This window comes from Salmo salar, chromosome 03 (genome assembly GCF_965601325.2).
Source record: "Salmo salar chromosome 03, fSalSal1, whole genome shotgun sequence".
Lineage (NCBI taxonomy): Eukaryota > Metazoa > Chordata > Actinopteri > Salmoniformes > Salmonidae > Salmo > Salmo salar.
Window position 1 is genome coordinate 38,861,090 of NC_138293.1, and position 22,531 is coordinate 38,883,620.

The 22,531-nt window shown below is 41.7% G+C and overlaps 3 protein-coding genes across 9 annotated transcripts; 1 reads left to right on the forward strand and 2 right to left on the reverse strand.

Annotated features, from left to right (window-relative positions):
• Positions 1 to 6,185: 6,185 nt before the first annotated feature.
• LOC106600142 (C-C motif chemokine 20) lies at positions 6,186 to 8,218 on the forward strand. The gene is made up of 4 exons (XM_014191476.3): positions 6,186 to 6,381; positions 6,649 to 6,766; positions 7,183 to 7,260; positions 7,849 to 8,218. The coding sequence occupies exons 1-4, from the start codon at positions 6,306 to 6,308 to the stop codon at positions 7,916 to 7,918; spliced, it is 342 nt and encodes a 113-aa protein (XP_014046951.1). The 5' UTR covers positions 6,186 to 6,305; the 3' UTR covers positions 7,919 to 8,218.
• A 162-nt stretch (positions 8,219 to 8,380) lies between these two features.
• On the reverse strand, positions 8,381 to 13,042 carry si:ch211-122l24.6 (calcium-binding protein J). Of its 7 annotated transcripts, none has more exons than XM_014191473.3 (6): positions 12,895 to 13,042; positions 12,578 to 12,680; positions 12,372 to 12,482; positions 9,156 to 9,297; positions 8,812 to 8,926; positions 8,381 to 8,645 (listed from the first exon to the last, which is right to left on the reverse strand). In XM_014191473.3, exons 2-6 carry the CDS (start codon positions 12,645 to 12,647, stop codon positions 8,505 to 8,507), a joined length of 579 nt encoding a protein of 192 aa, XP_014046948.1. In that variant the 5' UTR covers positions 12,648 to 12,680; positions 12,895 to 13,042; the 3' UTR covers positions 8,381 to 8,504. The 7 variants fall into 7 exon arrangements, with proteins under 7 accessions (XP_014046948.1, XP_014046945.1, XP_014046941.1 ...); XM_014191470.3 differs by having other exon boundaries at positions 12,874 to 13,026; XM_014191466.3 differs by having other exon boundaries at positions 12,841 to 13,026.
• A 419-nt stretch (positions 13,043 to 13,461) lies between these two features.
• LOC106600447 (C-C motif chemokine 4-like) lies at positions 13,462 to 14,914 on the reverse strand. The gene is made up of 4 exons (XM_014191808.2): positions 14,757 to 14,914; positions 14,351 to 14,462; positions 14,130 to 14,207; positions 13,462 to 13,885 (listed from the first exon to the last, which is right to left on the reverse strand). The coding sequence occupies exons 1-4, from the start codon at positions 14,830 to 14,832 to the stop codon at positions 13,834 to 13,836; spliced, it is 318 nt and encodes a 105-aa protein (XP_014047283.1). The 5' UTR covers positions 14,833 to 14,914; the 3' UTR covers positions 13,462 to 13,833.
• Positions 14,915 to 22,531: the final 7,617 nt, after the last annotated feature.

The window sequence follows — 22,531 nt, forward strand, 5'->3', positions numbered from 1 at the left end:
AGATACATGATATAAAGAATGACAGTAAAAAGCTTTGGGGCACCTTAAATTACATTTTGGGAAAAAAATCCAACTCGGCTCCATCATTCATTAATTCAGATGACTCATTCATCCCAAAGCCCGCTGATATTGCCAACTACTTTAATGACTTTTTCATTGGCAAGATAAGCAAACTTAGGGATGACATGCCGGCAACAAACGCTGACACTACACATCCACTTATATCGGACCAAATTATGAAAGACAAGAATTGTAGTTTTGAATTCCATAAAGTCAGTGTGGAAGAGGTGAAGAAAGCCGTTTAGAAACAAATAGACAAACAAAAAACTCATTTTGAATCTTAAAATAATATTGTTAAATATGATTCTAATATGCCAAACATCTTCAATAATACTATATTATTGGTCTAGTCTGGTAATTCTGGTCTTGAACAATGCTACAAATAAATAGGCCTAGTGGGTTATAGGATGAAGGTGTATTTATTAAGCAGCAACAGTGTGATGCTAATAATTACTGAGGATAATAGCAGAGGATATTGCCACTCTTATTTGCCACATTTTCAATTTAAGCCTACTAGAAAGTGTGTGCCCTCAGGCCTGGAGGGAGGCTAAAGTCATTCCGCTACCCAAGAATAGTAAAGCCCCCTTTACTGGCTCAAATAGCCGACCAATCAGCCTGTTATCAACTCTTAGTAAACTTCTGGAAAAAATTGTGTTTGACCAGATACAATGCTATTTTACAGTAAAGCACACCCACAGCCTTGCCTCGTTGAGGCAGGAAGTCCAAATAAGGCTTGGGTGTGGAGCCAGGGGGCTGCAAGATATCTCCCCTCAATAACCACTCCCCTCACCTTTCCCTGCCATCTGCCACAGCATTCTTTAACTTAGGGCTAGGCCCCTTTTTTTCTCCACTTCCTGGCTGAATGACGTGCCCAAGGTAAACTGCCTGTAGCTCAGGCCCTGAAGCCAGGATGTGCATATAATTGGTACCATTGGAAAGAAAACACTTTTGAAGCTTGTAGAAATGTTAAAATAATGTAGGAGAATATAACACAATAGATATGGTAGGAGAAAATCCAAAGAAAACCAACTAGATTTTTTTTTTTAAGAGACCATCCTCTTAGAAATGCAAGAGAAAGGTCATATTGAAGATTAGCTCCCTGGATGCAACTTCTATGGCGTCCACAATGTGTCAGCAGTCTATGTTCAAGGTTTCAGGCTTGTAACTTCAATTTTTTTTTTAAAGAATATCAGTTTTAGTAGAAGGACACAGTCTTGGAAATTCTTGTTTGCGTGCGCCATGAAGACATTATGGACCTGCTAAAATCGGTTTCCTATTGAACATACTTCTTTCCAAAAGAATATAGTTTGATTACATTTTAGGGTATCTGAGAAGTAAATGGAAATGTATTTTGACTTGTTGAAACAAAGTTTAGGGGTAGATTTTTGGATTCCTTTCTCTGCAAGTTGAACGAGTGGATTACTCAAATCGATGGCGCCAACTAAACAGACTTTTTGGGATATAAAGAATGATTTTATCTAACAAAACGACACTACATGTTATAGCTGGGACCCTTTGGATGACAAATCAAAGGAATATTTTCAAAAAGTAAGTGAATATTTAATCGTTATATGTGAATGTGCCGGTGGAAAAATATTTTGATGTGGGGCGCCGTCCTCAAACAATCGCATTGCATGTTTTCGCTGTACTAGCTACTGTAAATCAGACAGTGCAGTTAGATTAACAAGTATTTAAGCTTTCAGCCGATATATAACACTTATATGTACATAAATGTTTAAAATCCATAATATTTATTATTGTTTATTTGAATTGCGCGCCCTCCAGTTTCACTGGAAGTTGTCCCGCTAGCGGGACACCAATCCTTAAGAAGTTTAAATGGAAGCCTCTCAAACATAATCCAGGTAGAATCAGGAATTCCCCAGGGTAGCTGTTTAGGCCCTTTGCTTATTTCAATCTTTACTAACGACATGCCACTAACTTGGACTAAATCCAGAGTGTCTATGTATGGTGATGACTTAACACTATACAGCTACTACAGCTACTACAGCTACTACAGCAACTGAAATGACTGCAACACTTAACAAAGAGTTGCAGTTAGTTTCAGAGTGGGTGGCAACGAATAAGTTAGCCCTAAATATTTCTAAAACTAAAAGCATTGTATTTGGGACAAATCATTCACTAAACCCTAAACCTCAACTAAATCTTGTAATAAATAATGTGGAAATTGAGCAAGTTGAGATGACTAAATTGCTTGGAGTAACCCTGGATTGTAAACTGTCATGGTCAAAGTATACTGCTCAAAAAAATAAAGGGAACACTTAAACAACACATCCTAGATCTGAATGAAAGAAATAATCTTATTAAATACTTTTTTCTTTACATAGTTGAATGTGCTGACAACAAAATCACACAAAAATAATCAATGGAAATCCAATTTATCAACCCATGGAGGTCTGGATTTGGAGTCACACTCAAAATTAAAGTGGAAAACCACACTACAGGCTGATCCAACTTTGATGTAATGTCCTTAAAACAAGTCAAAATGAGGCTCAGTAGTGTGTGTGGCCTCTACGTGCCCGTATTACCTCCCTACAACACCTGGGCATGCTCCTGATGAGGTGACGGATGGTCTCCTGAGGGATCTCCTCCCAGACCTGGACTAAAGCATCCGCCAACTCCTGGACAGTCTATGGTGCAACGTGGCGTTGGTGGATGGAGCGAGACATGATGTCCCAGATGTGCTCAATTGGATTCAGGTCTGGGGAACAGGCGGGCCAGTCCATAGCATCAATGCCTTCCTCTTGCAGGAACTGCTGACACACTCCAGCCACATGAGGTCTAGCATTGTCTTGCATTAGGAGGAACCCAGGGCCAACCGCACCAGCATATGGTCTCACAAGGTGTCTGAGGATCTCATCTCGGTACCTAATGGCAGTCAGGCTACCTCTGGCGAGCACATGGAGGGCTGTGCGGCCCCCCAAAGAAATGCCACCCCACACCATGACTGACCCACCGCCAAACCGGTCATGCTGAAGGATGTTGCAGGCAGCAGAACGTTCTCCACGGCGTCTCCAGACTCTGTCACGTCTGTCACGTGCTCAGTGTGAACCTGCTTTCATCTGTGAAGAGCACAGGGCGCCAGTGGTGAATTTGCCAATCTTGGTGTTCTCTGGCAAATGCCAAACGCCCTGCACGGTGTTGGGCTGTAAGCACAACCCCCACCTGTGGACGTTGGGCCCTCATACCACCCTCATGGAGTCTGTTTCTGACCGTTTGAGCAGACGCATGCACATTTGTGGCCTGCTGGAGGTCATTTTGCAGGGCTCTGGCAGTGCTTCTCTTGCTCCTCCTTGCACAAAGGAGGAGGTAGCGGTCCTGCTGCTGGGTTGTTGCCCTCCTACGGCCTTCTCCACGTCTCCTGATGTACTGGCCTGTCTCCTGGTAGCGCCTCCATGCTCTGGACACTATGCTGACAGACACAGCAAACCTTCTTGCCACAGCTCGCATTGATGTGCCATCCTGGATGAGCTGCACTACCTGAGCCACTTGTGTGGGTTGTAGACTCCGTCTCATGCTACCACTAGCGTGAAAGCACCGCCAGCATTCAAAAGTGACCAAAACATCAGCCAGGAAGCATAGGAACTGAGAAGTGGTCTGTGGTCCCCACCTGCAGAACCACTCCTTTATTGGGGGTGTCTTGCTAATTGCCTATAATTTCCACCTGTTGTCTATTCCATTTGCACAACAGCATGTGACATTTATTGTCAATCAGTGTTGCTTCCTAAGTGGACAGTTTAATTTCACAGAAGTGTGATTGACTTGGAGTTACATTGTGTTGTTTAAGTGTTCCCTTTATTTTTTTGAGCAGTGTATATTGATACAACAGTAGCTAAGATGGGGAGAAGTATGTCCATAATAAAGCGCTGCTCTGTCTTCTTAACAGCACTATCAACAAAAGGCAGGTCCTACAGGCCCTAGTTTTGTCGCACCTTGACTACTGTTCAGTCTTGTGGTCAGGTGCCACAAAAAAGGACTTACAGTAGATTGGCAATTGGCTTAGAACAGGGCAGCACGGCTGGCCCTTGGATGTACACAGAGCTAATATTAATGTCAATCTCTCCTGGCTCAAAGTGGAGAAGAGATTAACTTCATCACTACTTGTATTTATGTATTTACATGTTGAGGGCACCGAGCTGTCTATTTGAACTATTGGCACATAGCTCGGACACCCATGCATACCCCACAAGACATGCCACAAGAGGTCTCTTCACAGTCCCCAAGTCCAGAACAGACTATGGGAGGCACACAGTATTACATAGCGCCGTGACTACATGGAACTCTTTTCCACATCAAGGAACTGATGCAAGCAGTAAAATTAGATTTAATAACAGATTAAAAAAATACTTTATGGAAGAGCGGGGACTGTGAAGCAACACAAATATAGGCACAGACACATGCACACGCACATGCACACACACACACGCACACGCACACACACGCACGCACGCACATACACACACACACACACACACACACACCACACACACACACACGATAACATACGCACTATACATGCACATGGATTTTATACTGTAGATATGTGGTAGTGGTGGAGTAGGGGCCTGAGGGCACACAGTGTGTTGTGAAATCTGTGAATGTATTATAATGTTTTTAAAATTGTATAAATTGGCTTAATTTTGCTGGACCCCAGGAAGAGTAGCTGAATGGGTATCCATAATATATACAAATACATTGTCCCAAACTCACACCCACACTGCCACTCCCCTGCTAATATGTTGGAGTATTACTAAAATACTTTATGTGAAAAACACAATGTAGCTGACCCAAAATCAATAAGTTACTTCTCAGAAATCTGTATGTGGATGGCTTTTCAATAGCAGCTGCAAAAATATTGGAGAGTTTAAAGTGGCTTAATGACAAAAAAGCATTCGAAAATTGTCATAGTTGCCACAGAAGTAGCAAATGCTGAGTTCTATTAAACTATTATTGATTTGAGCTTTTATCAATTGATTTGAAGCTATTAAGCCATATTCAACTGTTCAAAAACGTTTTCGAAACATGCACTTTATATTGATCTTCTGTAGTTAGGCCACATATATTTTCTTTCATAGTGCTGCACCAGATTCTGGGCTCAATCGAACCCACATAGCTGTATTTACCCATTTTTCTCATGGCATTTGTTATTGAGACTAATGTTGAGTGCTGCATGAGAACACAATAATAGCATTTATTTTATCTAGGTCAGGTAATCTGGGTTTGCTCTTGTCAGCTTTCTGCAGGAACCACTAAATGGGTCACGGCACAGACGAGGGGTTTTGACAACCTGCTATTGTTCCATAACTTCACCACAAACACTCTCGTACAGTGGAGGCTGCCTCATAATAATGGCTGGAACAGAACGGCATCAAACCAGAAACCATGTGTTTGATACCATTCCACTTACTCCGCTCCAGCCATTCCCACAATCCTGTTCTCGCCAACATTTCTTTTTTAATTGAACCTTTATTTAACAGGGCATGTCAGTTAAGAACAAATTCTGCTTTACAATGATGGCCTACTGGGGAACAGTGGGTTAACTGCCTTGTTCAGAACAACACATTTTTACCTTGTCACCTCAGGGATTTGATTCAGCAACCTTTTGGTTACTGGCCCAACACTCTAACCACTAGGCTACCTGCCACACTGAGGTGTCACCAACCTCCTGTGCTCTCATAATAGTATTGCTGACAATGCTGAGCTTGTAAAAGATCCTTGACTTATGAATATTAGAGTTTGAATATCAGACATGACAGCTAAACACTTGATCACCACACCTTTTTATGCCAATGTGGGGTGATGTTACTCTGTTGGCCTTGAGTATGCAACCCTCTGTCAGCCCAACAATTCATTAGGCCTAGATGTCCGTACCTTTAGATTAAGTCCCTAGATTTGTAAGGACACTACTGTATGCATATCCATCGAAACACACACCATTCAAGCACCATTAGATAAGCATCTATGACATGACCTTAACCAGGTTATAAGGCCTGAACTAAACAGGTCATGGTGAACAGGCAATGTTTGCATCTCTGTCAGCCATCGCGCAGAGATGGGCTTCCTGTCCTCAATTTAGTAACCACAGGTTAGGAGTGAAGGACATGATTGACATGTATCAGTATCATCAACAAACACACACTCAGATGCACACACCTGTTTGTAGGGGTATATAGGATCAGTCGGTAGGCGTGTTTGGTGTATCTTCTCGATTCCTACGTACCATCACCATGGCTCCCACATACCTGGAGACAATCCTGCTTCTCTGCTGCGTTGTAACCATGTTCAGTTCAACCTCAGCTGCATGTAAGTTTACCTGGTAACCAATTTACCTGTTTAAGAGTTTTGCCCATGTAAATGTACCACTTTTGTTTTATCAAGGTCTGATAAGGTCTGGCTGTGAGACCTGCCAACTCTGTTTGTGGGGTCATGTTGGTTAGGCTAGATCAGATTAGAAGACTATATTGTAGTTCACAGAATAGATTACAGCGAAAGAAACATTTGACATTCATGTTCTTGTGGTCTGCATGTGTGTGTGGCATATGGCTGACTGATGTTTGTGCATGTGTTCAGACGGTCCTAGGAGACTTTACTGTTGTGTGGAGTACCAGGAGAAGCCTGTACCCTACCAGCAGATAAAAGGCTACAAACTACAGAGCTCCAAGGAGCTGTGCAACATCGATGCTATCATGTAAGCCCTGAACAAAGTATACACACACACACACACACACACACACACACACACACACACACACACACACACACACACACACACACACACACACACACACACACACACCTTTACCATACTCTTAGAAGGTATGCTCATATTTTGTCATCTCTACGAGGTCAAGGGTTAAAGCTACAGTCCTTAATTGAAACAATAACAAAGCGGGACCTCGCCTCTGTTTTGGAAAAAAGCTGAGGTATGGGCCTGGAGAAATATAACCACTCTCAAATTCATAGACAGAGCTATGGATGCAAGGACTGACCATCCATGATATAAACATGGTTGTTTTAACCATGTTGAGGCTATATTGTTTTGTTTCCATTGTTTACAAACATTGGCGTAAAACAAGCTTATGCATAGTGTGTTTTTTGTTGTAGCTTCTACACCTTGAAGAACAAAAAGGTGTGCGCCACAGTTAAGGACGAATGGGTGAGGAAGGCTCTGGCTCGTCTCAGGTACACAAACACACTTTTCTTAATAAGACACACATGCTGCTTTTCAACTGTAACACCAGTGTTACACTAGTATATACTCCTTAATGTTATACTAAGGATATTGTGTTTTCATAGCTAGTGCTGACAGTGAGGACTTGTGAAGAGCAGAATCAACAACCTCTGCATAATCAAAACAGTTGCTTTGTGAGGTGTTAAAAGTTCAGTTAGCCAGTGTTATGTAAATGTCAGCTGAAAAGTACCAGTGTCCTGGCTTTGGCCCCGAGTGAGAGCAGGACCGCCAGAGCCATGGCCCAGTGAGACAAATGGTGCCGGCCCTCGTAGATGGAAACAGAAAAGTCTGAGCCTTTTGGGTAAAACACCGTGCTAAATCCTGTATGGAAATTTGCCAAAAGCATTCTCATGTAACTACACACACCAAAATGTCTCAGAACTACAAATACACCAAAACTACAAGACCGGATGTCAATCGAACTTGCCATACAGGTCTTACCCAGTGTCTTCATGTACAAACTACTGCCTTCTAAAAAAAAAAAATCATACGAGCCTGCTTCAAAATGTTCTGAGTTTCATATTCTGTGTTATGTGCAGCTCCAAACTGAAGAAGATGTCTAGCAGCAACACTGTGACGGGCAACCCCCCCCACACCACCCCGATCTGAAAGGAACATTGAACCACAGCAACGCAACATTCTCCTACATCACCAGTAATCACAACATTCAGTAATGTGGTGAAATGATGCAGATATTATTTTAAAATATAACGCATTGCATTAGCTCTGATGTTTGCTGTTGTTGATGATTGTAGTACTCTATTCATGCTTAAGCTGACAGGGGTCCTCTGAATCCACAATATAAGCCAGTAAGTCAACGGCATCAATTCAATAGATTTTTCTACATTTAAATGTTGAACGTTTGTTTCTTTTAAGGTCGGCAGAAATAAAGAATTTGAGATATTGCCAGCCTTGATTATTTATTTGAGTCACATTACTGTACAACTAGAGCTGACAACGGCATGGACAGTAGTTGTGAATGTGATTGTGAATTGAAACCGAGTTCAGCACTACAGTGCAAAACCAGAACCCATCACGACTTCAAATAATCACCTGAGACAAACCAAGAGGTTGGGAAAATAACTGTATATTTAATCATTTTGAATTATATAAAGCCAATTTATACAATGTCCTTTTCTCAATTCCAGTTAAGGCACAACAAATCCGTCATGTTATCAGGTGTGTGTATTTGTGTTCAGAAGACGCCGTAGCACATCTGCTGGAAGGTGTCCATGCGTGCCACTTCACAGATTATGTCACCGGTGGCCGTGTCCTCGTCGTCCTCGCTCTCGAGGGGCTTGGGGACCGGCGTGCCCTGCTTAAGGTCATACATCAGCTGGAGGGGACACAACAGTTACAATGCAGACCAGTATAATCACAATATAGGCCTAGACACACGAAACAGGGACACACTCATCCTCTGTTGTGCAATACAAGCTAACATGGTTTGAGTTGGAAGTAGATGCAGAAACTTCACATCAAAGCCATTATATGTGCTCTACCTGGAGGTACTCCTCGAAGTTGATGGACTTGTAGTTGTCCTTGTCCGCTGTATTAAACATTTCTTTCCTGGCCTCCATAGTTGATGCATCGTTGACCATGTTCAGAGAAGCGCAACTGTCAAGGGGTAGAGGGAGGTAAGTCTGTGTTAGTAGTAGCCACTTTATTCAAGTGTGATGGTTTATAACCACGACTCACAACAAGACTACTAGTAGGCCAACCTCATTATTGTAGATGGAATTTGTGTGCATGTGCTGCCACCTACAGCCCCCTAGACTTGAGCTAAATACCACCGAGTAGCCACATGACATCGAAAGTCACATCTGAGTGTGCTACGTTCACTCACAACTCGCTGAAGTCCAGCAGGCGGTCTTTGTTGGTGTCAAAAATCTCAAACTGCCGTCTCAGGTTGAGCAGGTCATCAGCTGTCCAGTGGGGAAACTGGTTCTTCAGATCCAACACGCTGGTGTTCCAGTCGTAGCTGTACTCTACACACAGGCAGTCGCACACGGGTTCCATTTATAAAACACAGCAGGCCAAATAATCCACACAAGTAGTAAATACTTTCTGAACACACCCTTTTGACCTCAGATTGGTGATGTTATTAGAAAAGTTGTATAGGCAACACGATGACACAATATCAATTACTTAAAACCGATCAATACCTTTGGTTTTGTACTGCTGATTTTGTCAAGGGGGGGGGGGGGGGGGGGGTCGCAGGATTTAGAACGCAGCTATTATTTTATTTCTCAAATGGCACGGATAATCCGGGGGCGGTCTCTCTACAAAAGTCCCTGGCCCACACAAATACACGGATTTGATATTCAAACTCTCTCTTCAATAGCAACCAGCCGTTGTCGCTGTTGATATCCTATGGTGTGTCATGATTCGTTGAAATTAACTAACATAAAAGGGGTTTGTTTCCATTTCCATGATGGCAGCCTCCTGAAATCAACATCCCCCCATTCCAAAATATAGATAGAAGCCTTCTACTAATTCTCATCTAACCAACTATGTATAGGTTATTCCAAGTTTCCGTACGGCCTTTGTATAATGTACGTTTAAACAGCACATACTACCCAAACGTTTGCCCCCGTTCTATTGATTTCAGCGTGTGATATGAGTGATTAACAAAGTGTTGTTACCTTACACTTCCCACGTTGGCGACGCTCTTCAATCAAAATGCAACACTTCAAAATGTAGCTCGTCTTCTACAAGTTGTCCTCTACCAGTGAAATACAAATGATTCCCAGATTCCGTATGGTTTTTGAGTTGTGCTAGTGAACAGAATGTGGAACCTAATCCCCCCCCCTCTCGCTCTATTGATTTCAACTTGATATCGATATGAGTAATTGACAAAACAGTGTTGTTTCTCTTTGTTTTGGCAACCCCCTTATCAAAATTCAACACTGAAATTTAGCTGACTATCTTCTGCAGGTTGTCCTCTACTCCATGATGTAACAAAGATATCCAGTTTCCATGTGTTTTTTTGTTTGTTGTTGTGTTAGTTTCAACAGCACGTACAACCTGATTTCCCCCCTAATCAATACGAGTAACATATTGTCACTTGTAAAAACAACAGGGTTTTTGGTGCGTGTGCAGTTTATTAGGTGCTCGTTTAAAAAAAAAAAAAAGTCATATGATTACTATTGTTGCACACATATGTGTAGATAATACACTTTAATGTTTAGGTTTTCAATATATCAAACTGTTTCTGCATTGTGGTTATTGATTTGGAACTTCAAAACCGTTGTGACATTGGGCTATTTATTAAAATGTCTTGTCAACAAGAGCAGCAACAGCATAATTTTCAACAAAAGTTTTAGGAATATAAATGGAATTTTCAACATTAATTAAGTCCAAAAACATGCTGTGATTTGACTTATTTGATGATATACCAGAATTCACCAACATGGGTTTTCCCTGCGTACGTTAAGATGGAGCATTTGGCTGTTAAGGCTGTATTTCTTCATTATTTTATAGTCCTTTAAAATGTATCTCATCAAAAATGTTTTTTATTTTATTTTTCATGATTATTGTATTTATTATATTTGTATTTAACATTTTCTGTGTGTCCGATATCACTTTCCACCCTGTTACTTTGTAGTAATTTGTAGTAATTCTCCTTTAAGAAAACAGCCCCTTCCCACAATGACATCAAGTTCAGGAAGTGCCATTATTTTTTGGGTGGGACATTGCTGTGGGGACTTGCTCCCATTCAGCCACATGAGCATTAGTGAGGTCGGGCATTGATGTTGGGCGATTAGGCCTGGCTCACAGTCGGCGTTCCAATTCCTTCCAAAGGTGTTTGATAGGGTTGAGGTCAGGGCTCTGTGCAGGCCAGTCAAGTTCTTCCACACCAATCTCTCGACAAACCATTTTTGTATGGACCTCGCTTTGTGTGCGGGGGAATTGTCATGCTGAAACAGGAAAGGGCCTTCCCCAAAATGTTGCCACGAAGTTGGTGATGGTGAAGCGTGATTCATCACTCCAGAGTCCAATGGCGGCAAGCTTTACACTATTCCAGCCGATGCTTGGCGTTGCGCATGGTGATCTTAGGCCTGTGTGCGGCTGCTCGGCCAAGGAATCCCATTTCATGAAGCTCCAGACTAACAGTTTTTGTGCTGACATTACTTCCAGAGGCAGTTTGGAACTCGGTAGTGAGTGTTGCAACCGAGCACAGACGATTTTTACACGCTTCAGCATTCAGTGGTCCCGTTCGGTGAGCTTGTGTGGCCTTACCACTTCGTGGCTGAGCTGTTGTTGCTCCTAGACGTTTCCACTTCACAATAACAGCACTTACAGTTGACTGGGGCAGCTCTAGCAAGGCAGAAATTTGACAAACTGACTTGTTGGAAAGGTGGCATCCTATGACGGTGCCACGTTTAAAGTCCCTAAACTCATCAGTAAGACCATTCTACTGGCAATGTTTGTCAATGGAGATCGCATGGCTGTGTGCTCGATTTTATACACCTGTCAGCAACAGGTGCTGAAATAGCCAAATCCACTAATTTGAAGGGGTGTCCACATACTTTTGTATATATAGTGTATATACACTCAGTTTAATCTAGTTTCCCATGTTAGACGATGGTCTGTTTGTCTAATCCATACATTTCCACCCTGTTGTTAGGCTAAATTATAGAGAAAAGTAATCAAATTTAACCAGTTAGGATTATGCAATGACTGTATGGGATTCCTTTTATGCACCTAACAGGGATTTAAGATTATTCAATGACTGTATGGGATTCATTTTATGCACCTAACAGGAATTTGTGCCTGAGTTTGACCAATATGTTTTTCCTGAAAGTCAAACATAATTTTTTTGTATTTAACTAGGCAAGTAAGTTAAGAACAAATTCTTATTTACAATGACCGCCTACCCGGCCTCCCCTAAACCAGACAACACTGGACCAATTGTGCACCTCCCTATGGGACTTCCAATCACAGCCAGTTGTGATACAGCCCAGGATCGAACCAGGGTCTGCAGTGACACCTCTAGTACTTGGGAGCCCAAGTATTTCTGATAGGATATTTAACAAATATAATGAGGTCCAAAACTCACTGTCAAATTTGGCGGTCTCTTTGATAGAGCGGATCCTCTGCTGGATCATGTCATATGTGTAGCTCAGGTTAATCTCATGCATTTCCATTGCAAAATTCATCTCGTCGGAGTCTAGTGTGGCGTTTTGGAAACAAGAATGGTAACGCCAGCCCGTGCACAGCTTATTCATTTACCATTTAGCTACTAACGGTTGTTGACGTCATTACCTTCATTTAAATCAGGATCCACATAACTTTCTGGCTCTTTCACCAGTGGATATGACAACGACATCCCCATCTTGCAAACTATGTCACCGTGGCTAGTTTGCACCTGTCAAGAACACAAGTACAGCACATTTAGGATAGCAGTTCATTAGCTGCTGGCCAACGGTTCAGTAAGTAACGTTGGCTAGCTAGGTAACGTTACGTTAACGGTTCCAACTAGTGATATTCTGCATAATCTTTCGAATCATTTTGCTCGATTTATTTACCGAATGACACGACATCTAATTTAGCTAACTAACGTTATACATTTCTCATCAAACCTCCGCGTCACTTCATTTGGTAGACAGGCTCCAGGTGAAACGTTAATAATATCAGTAGTTAACGTTAGACGGTTAGCTCGTAAGCAAGTGACGAGAAAGGTCCGTTGGGAGCTTCCGATTTTTTGAAAGGAAACGTCAGAATGTCGCGTGTCAAGAAGCCAGTTGAGTGCGAGATCGTTAGGAACTTTCTATCCCCTTCCATCTACACCGGTGTGCAGGCCACAACATATTTCCACACCGTTTTCATTTCTGTTAGGCGTCCACCATATCGCATCAACTGTAACGCAAACCCTAGAAAGTGATGGAACTTCGAAGTCAGTGTAAAAATGACAGAGATGAAATAAGGAAAGGTCCATACATGTTGAAGGCAAGCTGCAATGCTAAGTTGAATCCGCCCGGTGGCGGCAAGAATCTATAAATCGAGGCGATTCAACCAAAATGTGGTCCAGAATGAAGAAATTAATGGAGTATAAAGCCAATTAATCCATGCAAATGGTGAATGTACAATACGCAGGACTCATGTTTATAACGAAATTACTAAGGGATTGATTATAAGATGGGATAGCAAAGGATTCAGTTGTTTTATTTGGTATAAATACTTGACATACATTCTTACATCTCCAGTTTATTTAAACTTGGAAATAGGCTGTTGACCTTTGACTTTAAGATGTGCATCAAATTAATTAACTAAATGTTAATAGCATATAGTAAACTGCAATTCATAAAAAGCCATTCAATCTACATATAAAACACCCAATAAATACTTCAACTGGCAATAAATAATAAATACACCAGTTTCACTCATAATATCTGGATGGCTTTAAATGTATCTTCTTTAGTATAAATAATGTAATAGTTTATCATTTCAATTACAGGTTTAAACAACGCTATCCCTCAAGTTCAGCGAGTGATGATGATGATGATGGTGAAGAGCGTCCTCTATGGGTATGTGGCGGTGGTGTTCCGTGTGTCCAGTGACTTTCTGGCCATCCTAGAAGAAAGAGCAGCAAAAGTAAGCATTTCAACTTTCCATCAACCATTTATTTATTTTACATCCAGTCTTTTCTCCTATGGCGCTTGTACAGGTCTTTATGCAGGTCACCTACTCTTGCCAGCCATGAAAATATGCAACCGGTGAGTATTACAGGATTAGCCTACAGTGAGTACTACACTATGTATATGAATGAATATGACTGACTATTGATCACTCATTGGTTATATTGTTGATGACTTACTCCAGTTGAAAGAATGCTTTTCGAACCCAGGACTCTTTCCAATGGCTGCAGATGGTCTCTCCATCTTCAGTCTCGAAGCTGTGTGGAACACAAGATGACAACATTTAGACAACTGTCCTACTCTTGTCGTAACTCATTCATCTGACTGGAGGTTGTAAAAGTGGGCCTAATACATTTTATTGGTGAAGTTCTATGTTCTGTTTGGATGGGGAGGTTCTTACATGACAGCATTGACACAGGGAAGGGCCTTTTTCTGCAATCTGGCGCCGATGATGAGACCTGTGATTTTCTGCTTGGAGACCTTTGTGCAACAGTTGTGAACCTTGTTTGCATCTGAAGAGTTAAAGAAGCAAATGTGGTTAAGTACAAAATGTTTTAACCCACCACAACCACCCCGCTCTAATTTCCCCTAGTACAGCATATTTGTAATAACTAATTTTATTCCAGAAAATATTGTATTTACAGAGTTTATAAAACACTAAAATAGGACTAAACCAATAACTTTGCCAAGGGTTTCAGATCTCTTGGCATAATCTTAGTTGTTGGATGATCATATGCAAAGTTGTCGGTTCAAGTCCTGCAAGGACTATACCCTCCAAATTCACTACAGTAGTAGACTGTACTTACCAGTGTCAGTGGCCGTTAACGAGAGAACGACGGCGAAGAGAGCGAGGCACGCCATTGGTCCGTAGCACAGCTGCATGGTTGCTAGAGAGATGTTCGGTGGTGTTCTCAACTGTGTTCTTGTCTGATTCAGAAGGCTCGAACCGGCTGGAGGACAGGAGATGACTGATCTTTCTTGACCAGAGCATCAGCTTTTAAACCCTAAAATGAGGAACCTGATTCAGTCCGTCCGGATCTGTGTTTTTTTTTCAGAACGAGGATGGGGTTGGCTGGGGTGACGGGGGACCGGGGGACACTCATGGGTGCTTCTGCTTAGTCAGACATTTCCTGTAAAGATTGTGTAATTAAGACCATGGTGTGCTTATTGAATGAAACTCTGAAAAAATGATGGTCAGGCCACTGACTAGATGGATTCAGGCATATGGATTTCTCTAGTGTTGGAAAATGTAGCATTTATGTTGGATTTAGGTTAGGGGATGGTTCTTTCATGAGTCGTATAGGGACCTGAATTTGCACAGGCCTAGTCCATTGAATCAAAACATACCCAGGGCCAGGGGTGACCAGATTGTGATTTCCACTGTGCAGCGGTAGGTACTTGGGGTGTGTGTGTGCGTGCGTGCGTGCGTGCGTGAGTGTGTGTGTGTGTGTGTGTGTATGCACTACTCAAAATGTGTAGAATAGCAGGGAATTAGCTTAAAAACGGCACATTTTTCTATACTGTGGTACGACACTGTGTGTATTTGTATGTGTATGTGTGGCATGGTGGGGTGGGGTGACGGGGTCCACAAGTGATGATGTCAACAGATATGTTTGGGCATGCTGTGAGGTCATGAGATCATGTGCTGGTGACTGCACACATTTCGCAGCCCTCCTTCCTCCTCTCCCGCCTGCCCTCCCTCCTTCCATCCTTCCTCCCTCCATCCATATCGGTCCTTTGCGGTCAGAGCAGGAAACTGAAAAGAGGAAGAAAGGGTGAGTTTTCCGTTCCCTCAAACCAAGTGCACCAGCCCCAGTCCACACCAATCCGGTGGCCTAGGGCAGGGAAGGGCAACTTTGATAGGGGTAGGGGACACAAAAAATTTGGGCCAGTTGCTCGTGGGTCTGTGTAACCCCCCCCCCCCCCCCCCCCCCACACTACGAGCAAAACATTTTAGTGTCCCTCCTCTGACAGCTGAGATAAAAAAAATATATAATTTTGAGTTAATTTGCAGTTTTAAAACAGGTTTGCTGCAATTCTACACATCTTGCAGTTTTTTATTTGATATCTGAGTGAGACACTAACAAAATATTTGTTTTCTTAGCCAGGTCAGTAATTCAACCATAATAACAAGTTTAGATAGACTGTCAGTGACTGACATAACAAGAGAAAAACAGCTGATGCACAACCATATTACGAAATGTCACCTTGTGTATTCTACTATTCTAACTCTCAACAGTAAGTAAGGAATTGAGCGAAAAGATGCCTTTGTGGATAAAAAGGCAACTCATAATATATGCAGAAACGTATTGCCTCACACTATTGAGATGCATCCGTCCCATTGATTTCCTTAGAGACAGCTCTGTGTCTGTTTGTGTTACATATGAGTTTGGTGTGACAGGAAACAGGTAGACGGTGTGGGTATTGAGTCATGTTTGGACCCATGGGTTGGGTAGTCATGCCTTTCAGGGCACGGCCTGTCTTCAGACTGCATTGGGCAAGGTGTTTTTTTGGTGTTGTGGTCGTTGAATAATAGAATCGTTCAGATAAACTGCACCCTGAAATATTGAATGACAAATTACCAATGTCTTGAATTCATGTTTGAAAACACCCTTATTCTCTAGTTCTGCATTGTGATTCCCCGTTAATGAAAAGCAGAAGTAGGCCTAGACTTTACCAGCAGTTTGGTCATTCAGATCCGTTTATCTGAATGAAGATGTAATTTAAGCTATTGTGAAAGTCTTAAATGTATGAATTAGAAAGGAAAGAGAGAGTGTAACAATATAAGTTCTGCTTTTCCCCCATTCATAATCCAGAGTTTGGTCATTGGCAAGTTGTAAGAGCTTGACCTATCTCTTACCTGGGAATGTCATGCTAGGTTTAGTTTAGATCTAGGTTTATTTGTAAATACATACTGTAATATGTGATGTCGGATGCTGTCTAGCAAAGCCTGTGTCAATGACTGATCTTGTCTAATGTTTCTTTGGCTGTGTGAACCTCTCACCTACTTCAGTTTAGGAAACTCTCTATTAATATATAAACTCAGCAAAAAAAGAAGCGTCCTCTCACTGTCAACTGTGTTTATTTTCAGCAAACTTAACATGTATAAATATTTGTATGAACATAACAAGATTCAACAACTGAGACATAAACTGAACAAGTTCCACAGACATGTGACTAACAGAAATTGAATAATGTGTCCCTGAACAAAGGGGGGGTCAAAATCAAAAGTAACCGTCAGTATCTGATGTGGCCACCAGCTGCATTAAGTACTGCAGTGCATCTCCTCCTCATGGACTGCACCAGATTTGCCAGTTCTTGCTGTGAGATGTTACCCCACTCTTCCACCAAGGCACCTGCAAGTTACCAGACATTTCTGGGGGGAATGGCCCTAGCCCTCACCTTCCGATCCAACAGGTCCCAGACGTGCTCATTGGGATTGAGATCCGGGCTCTTCGCTGGCCATGGCAGAACACTGACATTCCTTTCTTGCAGGAAATCACGTACAGAACGAGCAGAATGGCTCGTGGCATTGTCATGCTGGAGGGTCATGTCAGGATGAGCCTGTAGGAAGGGTACCACATGAGGGAGGAGGATGTCTTCCCTGTAACACAAAAGCATTGAGATTGCCTGCAATGACAACAAGCTCAGTCCGATGATGCTGTGACACACCGCCCCAGACCATGATGGACCCTCCACCTCCAAATCGATTCTGCTCCAGAGTACAGGCCACTGTGTAACGCGCATTCCTTCGACAATAAACACAAATCCGACCATCACCCCTTGTGAGACAATACTGTGACTCGTCAGTGAAGATCACTTTTTGCCAATCTTGTCTGGTCCAGCGATGGTGGGTTTGTGCCCATAGGCGACGTTGTCGCTGGTGATGTCTGATGAGGACCTGCCTTACGACAGGCCTACAAGCCCTCAGTCCAGCCTCTCTCAGCCTATTTCGGACAGTCTGAGCACTGGCCAAAAAAAAGCCGCTGCCGATTAATCTGCCGATTTTTTTAAAAATATTTATTTATTTGTAATAATGACAATTACAACAATACTGAATGATCACTTATTTTAACTTAATATAATACATCAATAAAATCAATTTAGCCTCAAATAAATAATGAAACATGTACAATTTGGTTTAAATAATGCAAAAACAAAGTGTTATATGCAGGTTTAAAAATATATACTTCTGTGTATTGATTTTAAGAAAGGCATTGATGTTTATGGTTAGGTACAGTCGTGTAACGATTGCGCTTTTTTTCGCAAATGCGCTTTTGTTAAATCATCCCCCGTTTGGCAAAGTCGGCTGTCTTTGTTAGGAAGAAATAGTCTTCACAGTTCGCAACGAGCCAGGCGGCCCAAACTGTTGCATATACCCTGACTCTGTTTGCAAGAGAAGTGACACATTTTCCCTAGCTAAAAGAAATTCATGTTAGTAGGCAATATTAACTAAATATGCAGGTTTAAAAATATATACTTGTGTATTGATTTTAAGAAAGGCATTAATGTTTATGGTCAGGTACACGTCGGAGCAAAGACAGTCCTTTTTCGCGAATGCGAACCACATCGATTAGATGAAACGCAGGACTGGCTAGATAAACTAGTAATATCATCAACCATGTGTAGTTAACTAGTGATTATGATTGATTGATTGTTTTTTATAAGATAAGTTTAATAATAGCTAGCAACTTACCTTGGCTTCTTACTGCATTCGCGTAACAGGCAGGCTCCTCGTGGAGTGCAACGTAAAGCAGGTGGTTAGAGCGTTGGACTAGTTAACCATAAGGTTGCATCCCCAAGCTGACAAGGTAAAAATCTGTCGTTCTGCCCCTGAACAAGGCAGTTAACCCACCATTCCAAGGCCGTCATTGAAAATAAGAATGTGTTCTTAACTGATTGCCTAATTAAATAAAGGTCCTAAAAAAAAATGTTTTTACATTTTTTTTTAAATCGGCAAATCGGTGCCCAAAAATACCGATTACCGATTGTTATGAAAACTTGAAATCGGCCCTAATTAATCGGCCATTCCGATTAATCGGTCGACCTCTAGTTTTCATACCTGTGACCTTAATTGCCTACCGTCTGTAAGCTGTTAGTGTCTTAACGACCGTTCCACAGGTGCATGTTCATTAATTGTTTATGGTTCATTGAACAAGCATGGGAAACAGTGTTTAAACCCTTTGCGATGAAGATCTGTGAAGTTATTTGGATTTTTATGAATTGTCTTTGATAGAAAAGGTCCTGAAAAAGGGAAGTTTCTTTTTTTGCTGAGTTTAGTATGTAGCATCCATCTGACCTGACCTCTAACCCACTCTACAGTCAGAGCTCTAGAAAAGCCTTTATTAATGACTGATGATGATGTATCATATCTAGTGCTGTGTCATGGAAAGTATGTTGACCTGCAGCTCAGTTGGTAGATCATGATAGCGCTTGCAACACCAGGATTGTGAGTTTGATTTCTTGGACCACTCGTACGTAAAATTATATGCACACATGACGTCGCTTTGGCTAAAATCATGTGCTAAATTGCGTATATTATAATATTATGATGATGATGATTATTATTATATTATTATTTAATTGATGTCTGTCTATTTCGGTCCGGGGTTGAGGTCAATTCCAATTCCATGTCAAATTCCACCTAGTATAAAAAAAAATGGACTGCGTGACTTGTTTTAAGTCATTTTTACGTGGATTTATATATTGCCAGTATAGCTAACAGTGACATGATAAGCCTGAATGGCTCAAGGAATTGGAATTTGTGAAATTGTTGGGGAATTGAATTGGGAATTTAATTATTGGAATGCACCTAACATTGTAATTGGGAGGAATTGAATCATCTCGGAATTCAGAGACTGACCAGGAATATGAATTGAATTAAATGGAATTTACAGTGAGGTGGAATTGAACTCGAATTGCATTTGTGGAATTAAGCCCAACCCTGGTTGTGTTATTTACTTCTCTGCCCTTTTCTGACTATTATGTGCAACCTTTCATCAAACCTTTATTACTTTCAGTGTCCAGATTGGCTAGGAGTTGAAGTTATCTGTAGATAGGCCTATCCCAGCCCAGAACATGGCTTAAAGAGAACTAGTTTGGAAATGACTATCTCCATGCTTACCCATTCATTTGCATACAAAAATGTGAGGGAGGGAAGGACAACAGAGAGAGAGGGGAAGTGATGGTCAGAGTGTCCCAATGTCTCTCCCACCATAGGAATCCCTATACAGACAGAACAGTATGTTAAATATGACTTAGCTCATATAACCTGGTGGCACATTAACATAGACTAGCCCAGAGGCTATACTCTCTTTGTCTCTCAGCCGGAGAGCAACCCCCGGGCTTGGAACAGAAGTCTGTGTGTGTGTGTGGGCAACATGCAGTGTGTATTTTTGAACACATGGGCTGTGATAACGGACTACAGAGTTCCAGTCTCTCCTACACACTTATCTCACCTACAGTACGTTTGTGGTTAGACTACACATCTGCTCTCTGCTCTTTCTCTTTCTCTCTCTCTCTGTCTTACTTTCTTTCACTCTTTCTTTCTCTCTTTCTCTCTGTCTCTCTCTCTTTTCTCTTTTTTCTCTCTCTCTTTCTCTCACTCTCTCGCTCTCTTCCTCTGTCTTTTGCACAGATGCATGCATACATGCTTGGCCACTTATATTTAAACTGTCTACACTGTATTACGGTGTCTGCCTTATTTGCATGAACCCTACGAATAGGACAAAAAATCAATCTCTGTCTGCAGCAACTTTAAATCCTTGTTACTGTACAGTCGTTGTGTTGCTACTTATTTCATGCAAACAATGATGGAATGACTGAGTTGACCACCAACACTACCCCTACTTCCTTTCTCGTAAGCCCCTGTCTTTTCTTCACCTCTCTCACTCTCTTCCTGTCCCTCCCTCAGCCCACATCACCTTTCTGTTCTTACCATGTCACACCTAGGCCCTGAGTTAAGAACACTTCATAACACATCATAAACCAGTGGAAAGAGCATGCGTGTTTGTGAATAATCAGAGAATAGTAGCTCCACTCATCAGATAAAAACCTGACTCAGAACCCACAGCAACAGAAAACACATCTCTAATAATAACCAATGATTCATCTGGTCAGTGATAACAATTACTGTCAGATATGACCCCTGCAAACAAAAATGAGTCATTAAGACGACCCGGTGATGTCACTCACGTAATAGTCGCCTAAAGTCGTCAGGACGTTGTGTCATGGTCCCTTGATTGTTTTGTCTAGTTCTCGGGTTGGTCCCGGGAATGTCCCCGATGACGTTTTTAGGACGTTCTTGGGACGTTGTGTCATGGTCCCCTGGAGGGCGCCTGAACGTTCTTGGGATGTTGTGTCATGGTCCCCTGGAGGTTTTTGTCTAGTTCCCGGTTTGTCCCGGGGACGTCACCCAATGGTCGCAAAGAAATGTTCTACCAACAAACAAACGGACATTTTACCCAGGGCACACGCACCCTAGTTTCATTACACATCGTCCCTGTTTACTGTTGCCAAGCCCATTAAGGCTCTGATTGGTGAACCACTGATGAATGTGTAGGGGACTTCTGAAATTTGACAGATTTTGGTGGCCCAGCAGGAAGTTCGGCACACCCCAAGTCCAGAGGTTGTAAATTCAAACCCATGTGGGGTCATATTGAAAAGTCAGTGCGAAGTGATCATGTCAAATGCAATCATATAGTCATTGATTGAAGATTTTACACTATTTTAGCTGAACAGTATAACAGTTACCTTATAACCCCCATACCATTCAATTACTTCACTTATAATCGTTTGGGGCACCTGGGACCATCACGTGTCAAAAACCTCCAGGGGGCCATGACACAATGTCCCAAGAACGTTAAGGGGACTTTCAGGGGTCTAAAGACCATGTGACCACAGAAATATCATAACCAGTGGAACGGTGTGTGTGTGTGTGTGTGTGTGTGTGTGTGTGTGTGTGTGTGTGTGTGTGTGTGTGTGCATGCATGTGTGTTTTTTTGTGTAAGTGGAACAGAGAGGTCTGAATTATCTGTGGTTGGAGAGATGATTTGCTCCATTCATCAGGTAAAACTTTACCTCAGAACCTACAGCAACAGAAAACACATCTCTAACAATAACCAATGAATCATCTGGTCAGTGATAAGCATTACTTTCAGATAATATGACTAGGGGTTTTCCTTGTCAGTTTACCTTCAAAGTGATGGTCACCATGGTGCATAACATCATAATAGGAGTTGGACTATCTTCATAGTATTTGTATGGCCAAGCAGAATATTTGGAGGAAATATCATTGCCATCCTACAGATCAGTCTTGAATTGTTCAAACTGGACATAAACAGTATTTGCATGACAAACACTAACATGCTTATTTACTTATTTGATTTATTTTTTATTTATTTATGCATTTATTACCTAGTAAACTGTTTCTAAATCAGTTTAAGATAAATACATTATACAAGTAATGTGTTTGGCTTGATATTAATTGATTCTACAGGTATTTTTACTGCTGCAAACCTTTGATATAAAAAGAAAAGGTAATTGACAACTTCTCATTTTACCCTTGTGGTAACTGACTCAC

Bases quoted from the DNA above. Each gene is read 5' to 3' on its own strand.
- LOC106600142 (XM_014191476.3), top strand. From the start codon at position 6,306: ATGGCTCCCACATACCTGGAGACAATCCTGCTTCTCTGCTGCGTTGTA. The intron at 6,382-6,648 runs GTAAGTTTACCT...GCATGTGTTCAG, and splicing joins CAGTTCAACCTCAGCTGCAT to ACGGTCCTAGGAGACTTTAC. The intron at 6,767-7,182 runs GTAAGCCCTGAA...TTTTTGTTGTAG, and splicing joins TGCAACATCGATGCTATCAT to CTTCTACACCTTGAAGAACA.
- LOC106600447 (XM_014191808.2), bottom strand. From the start codon at position 14,832: ATGCAGCTGTGCTACGGACCAATGGCGTGCCTCGCTCTCTTCGCCGTC. The intron at 14,463-14,756 runs GTAAGTACAGTC...TTAACTCTTCAG, and splicing joins GTTAACGGCCACTGACACTG to ATGCAAACAAGGTTCACAAC. The intron at 14,208-14,350 runs GTAAGAACCTCC...TGTTCCACACAG, and splicing joins CCCTGTGTCAATGCTGTCAT to CTTCGAGACTGAAGATGGAG.
- si:ch211-122l24.6 (XM_014191466.3), bottom strand. The intron at 12,483-12,577 runs GTAATGACGTCA...ACGCCACACTAG, and splicing joins GGATCCTGATTTAAATGAAG to ACTCCGACGAGATGAATTTT. The intron at 9,298-12,371 runs GTGAGTTTTGGA...GCCTGTGTGTAG, and splicing joins AGAGACCGCCAAATTTGACA to AGTACAGCTACGACTGGAAC.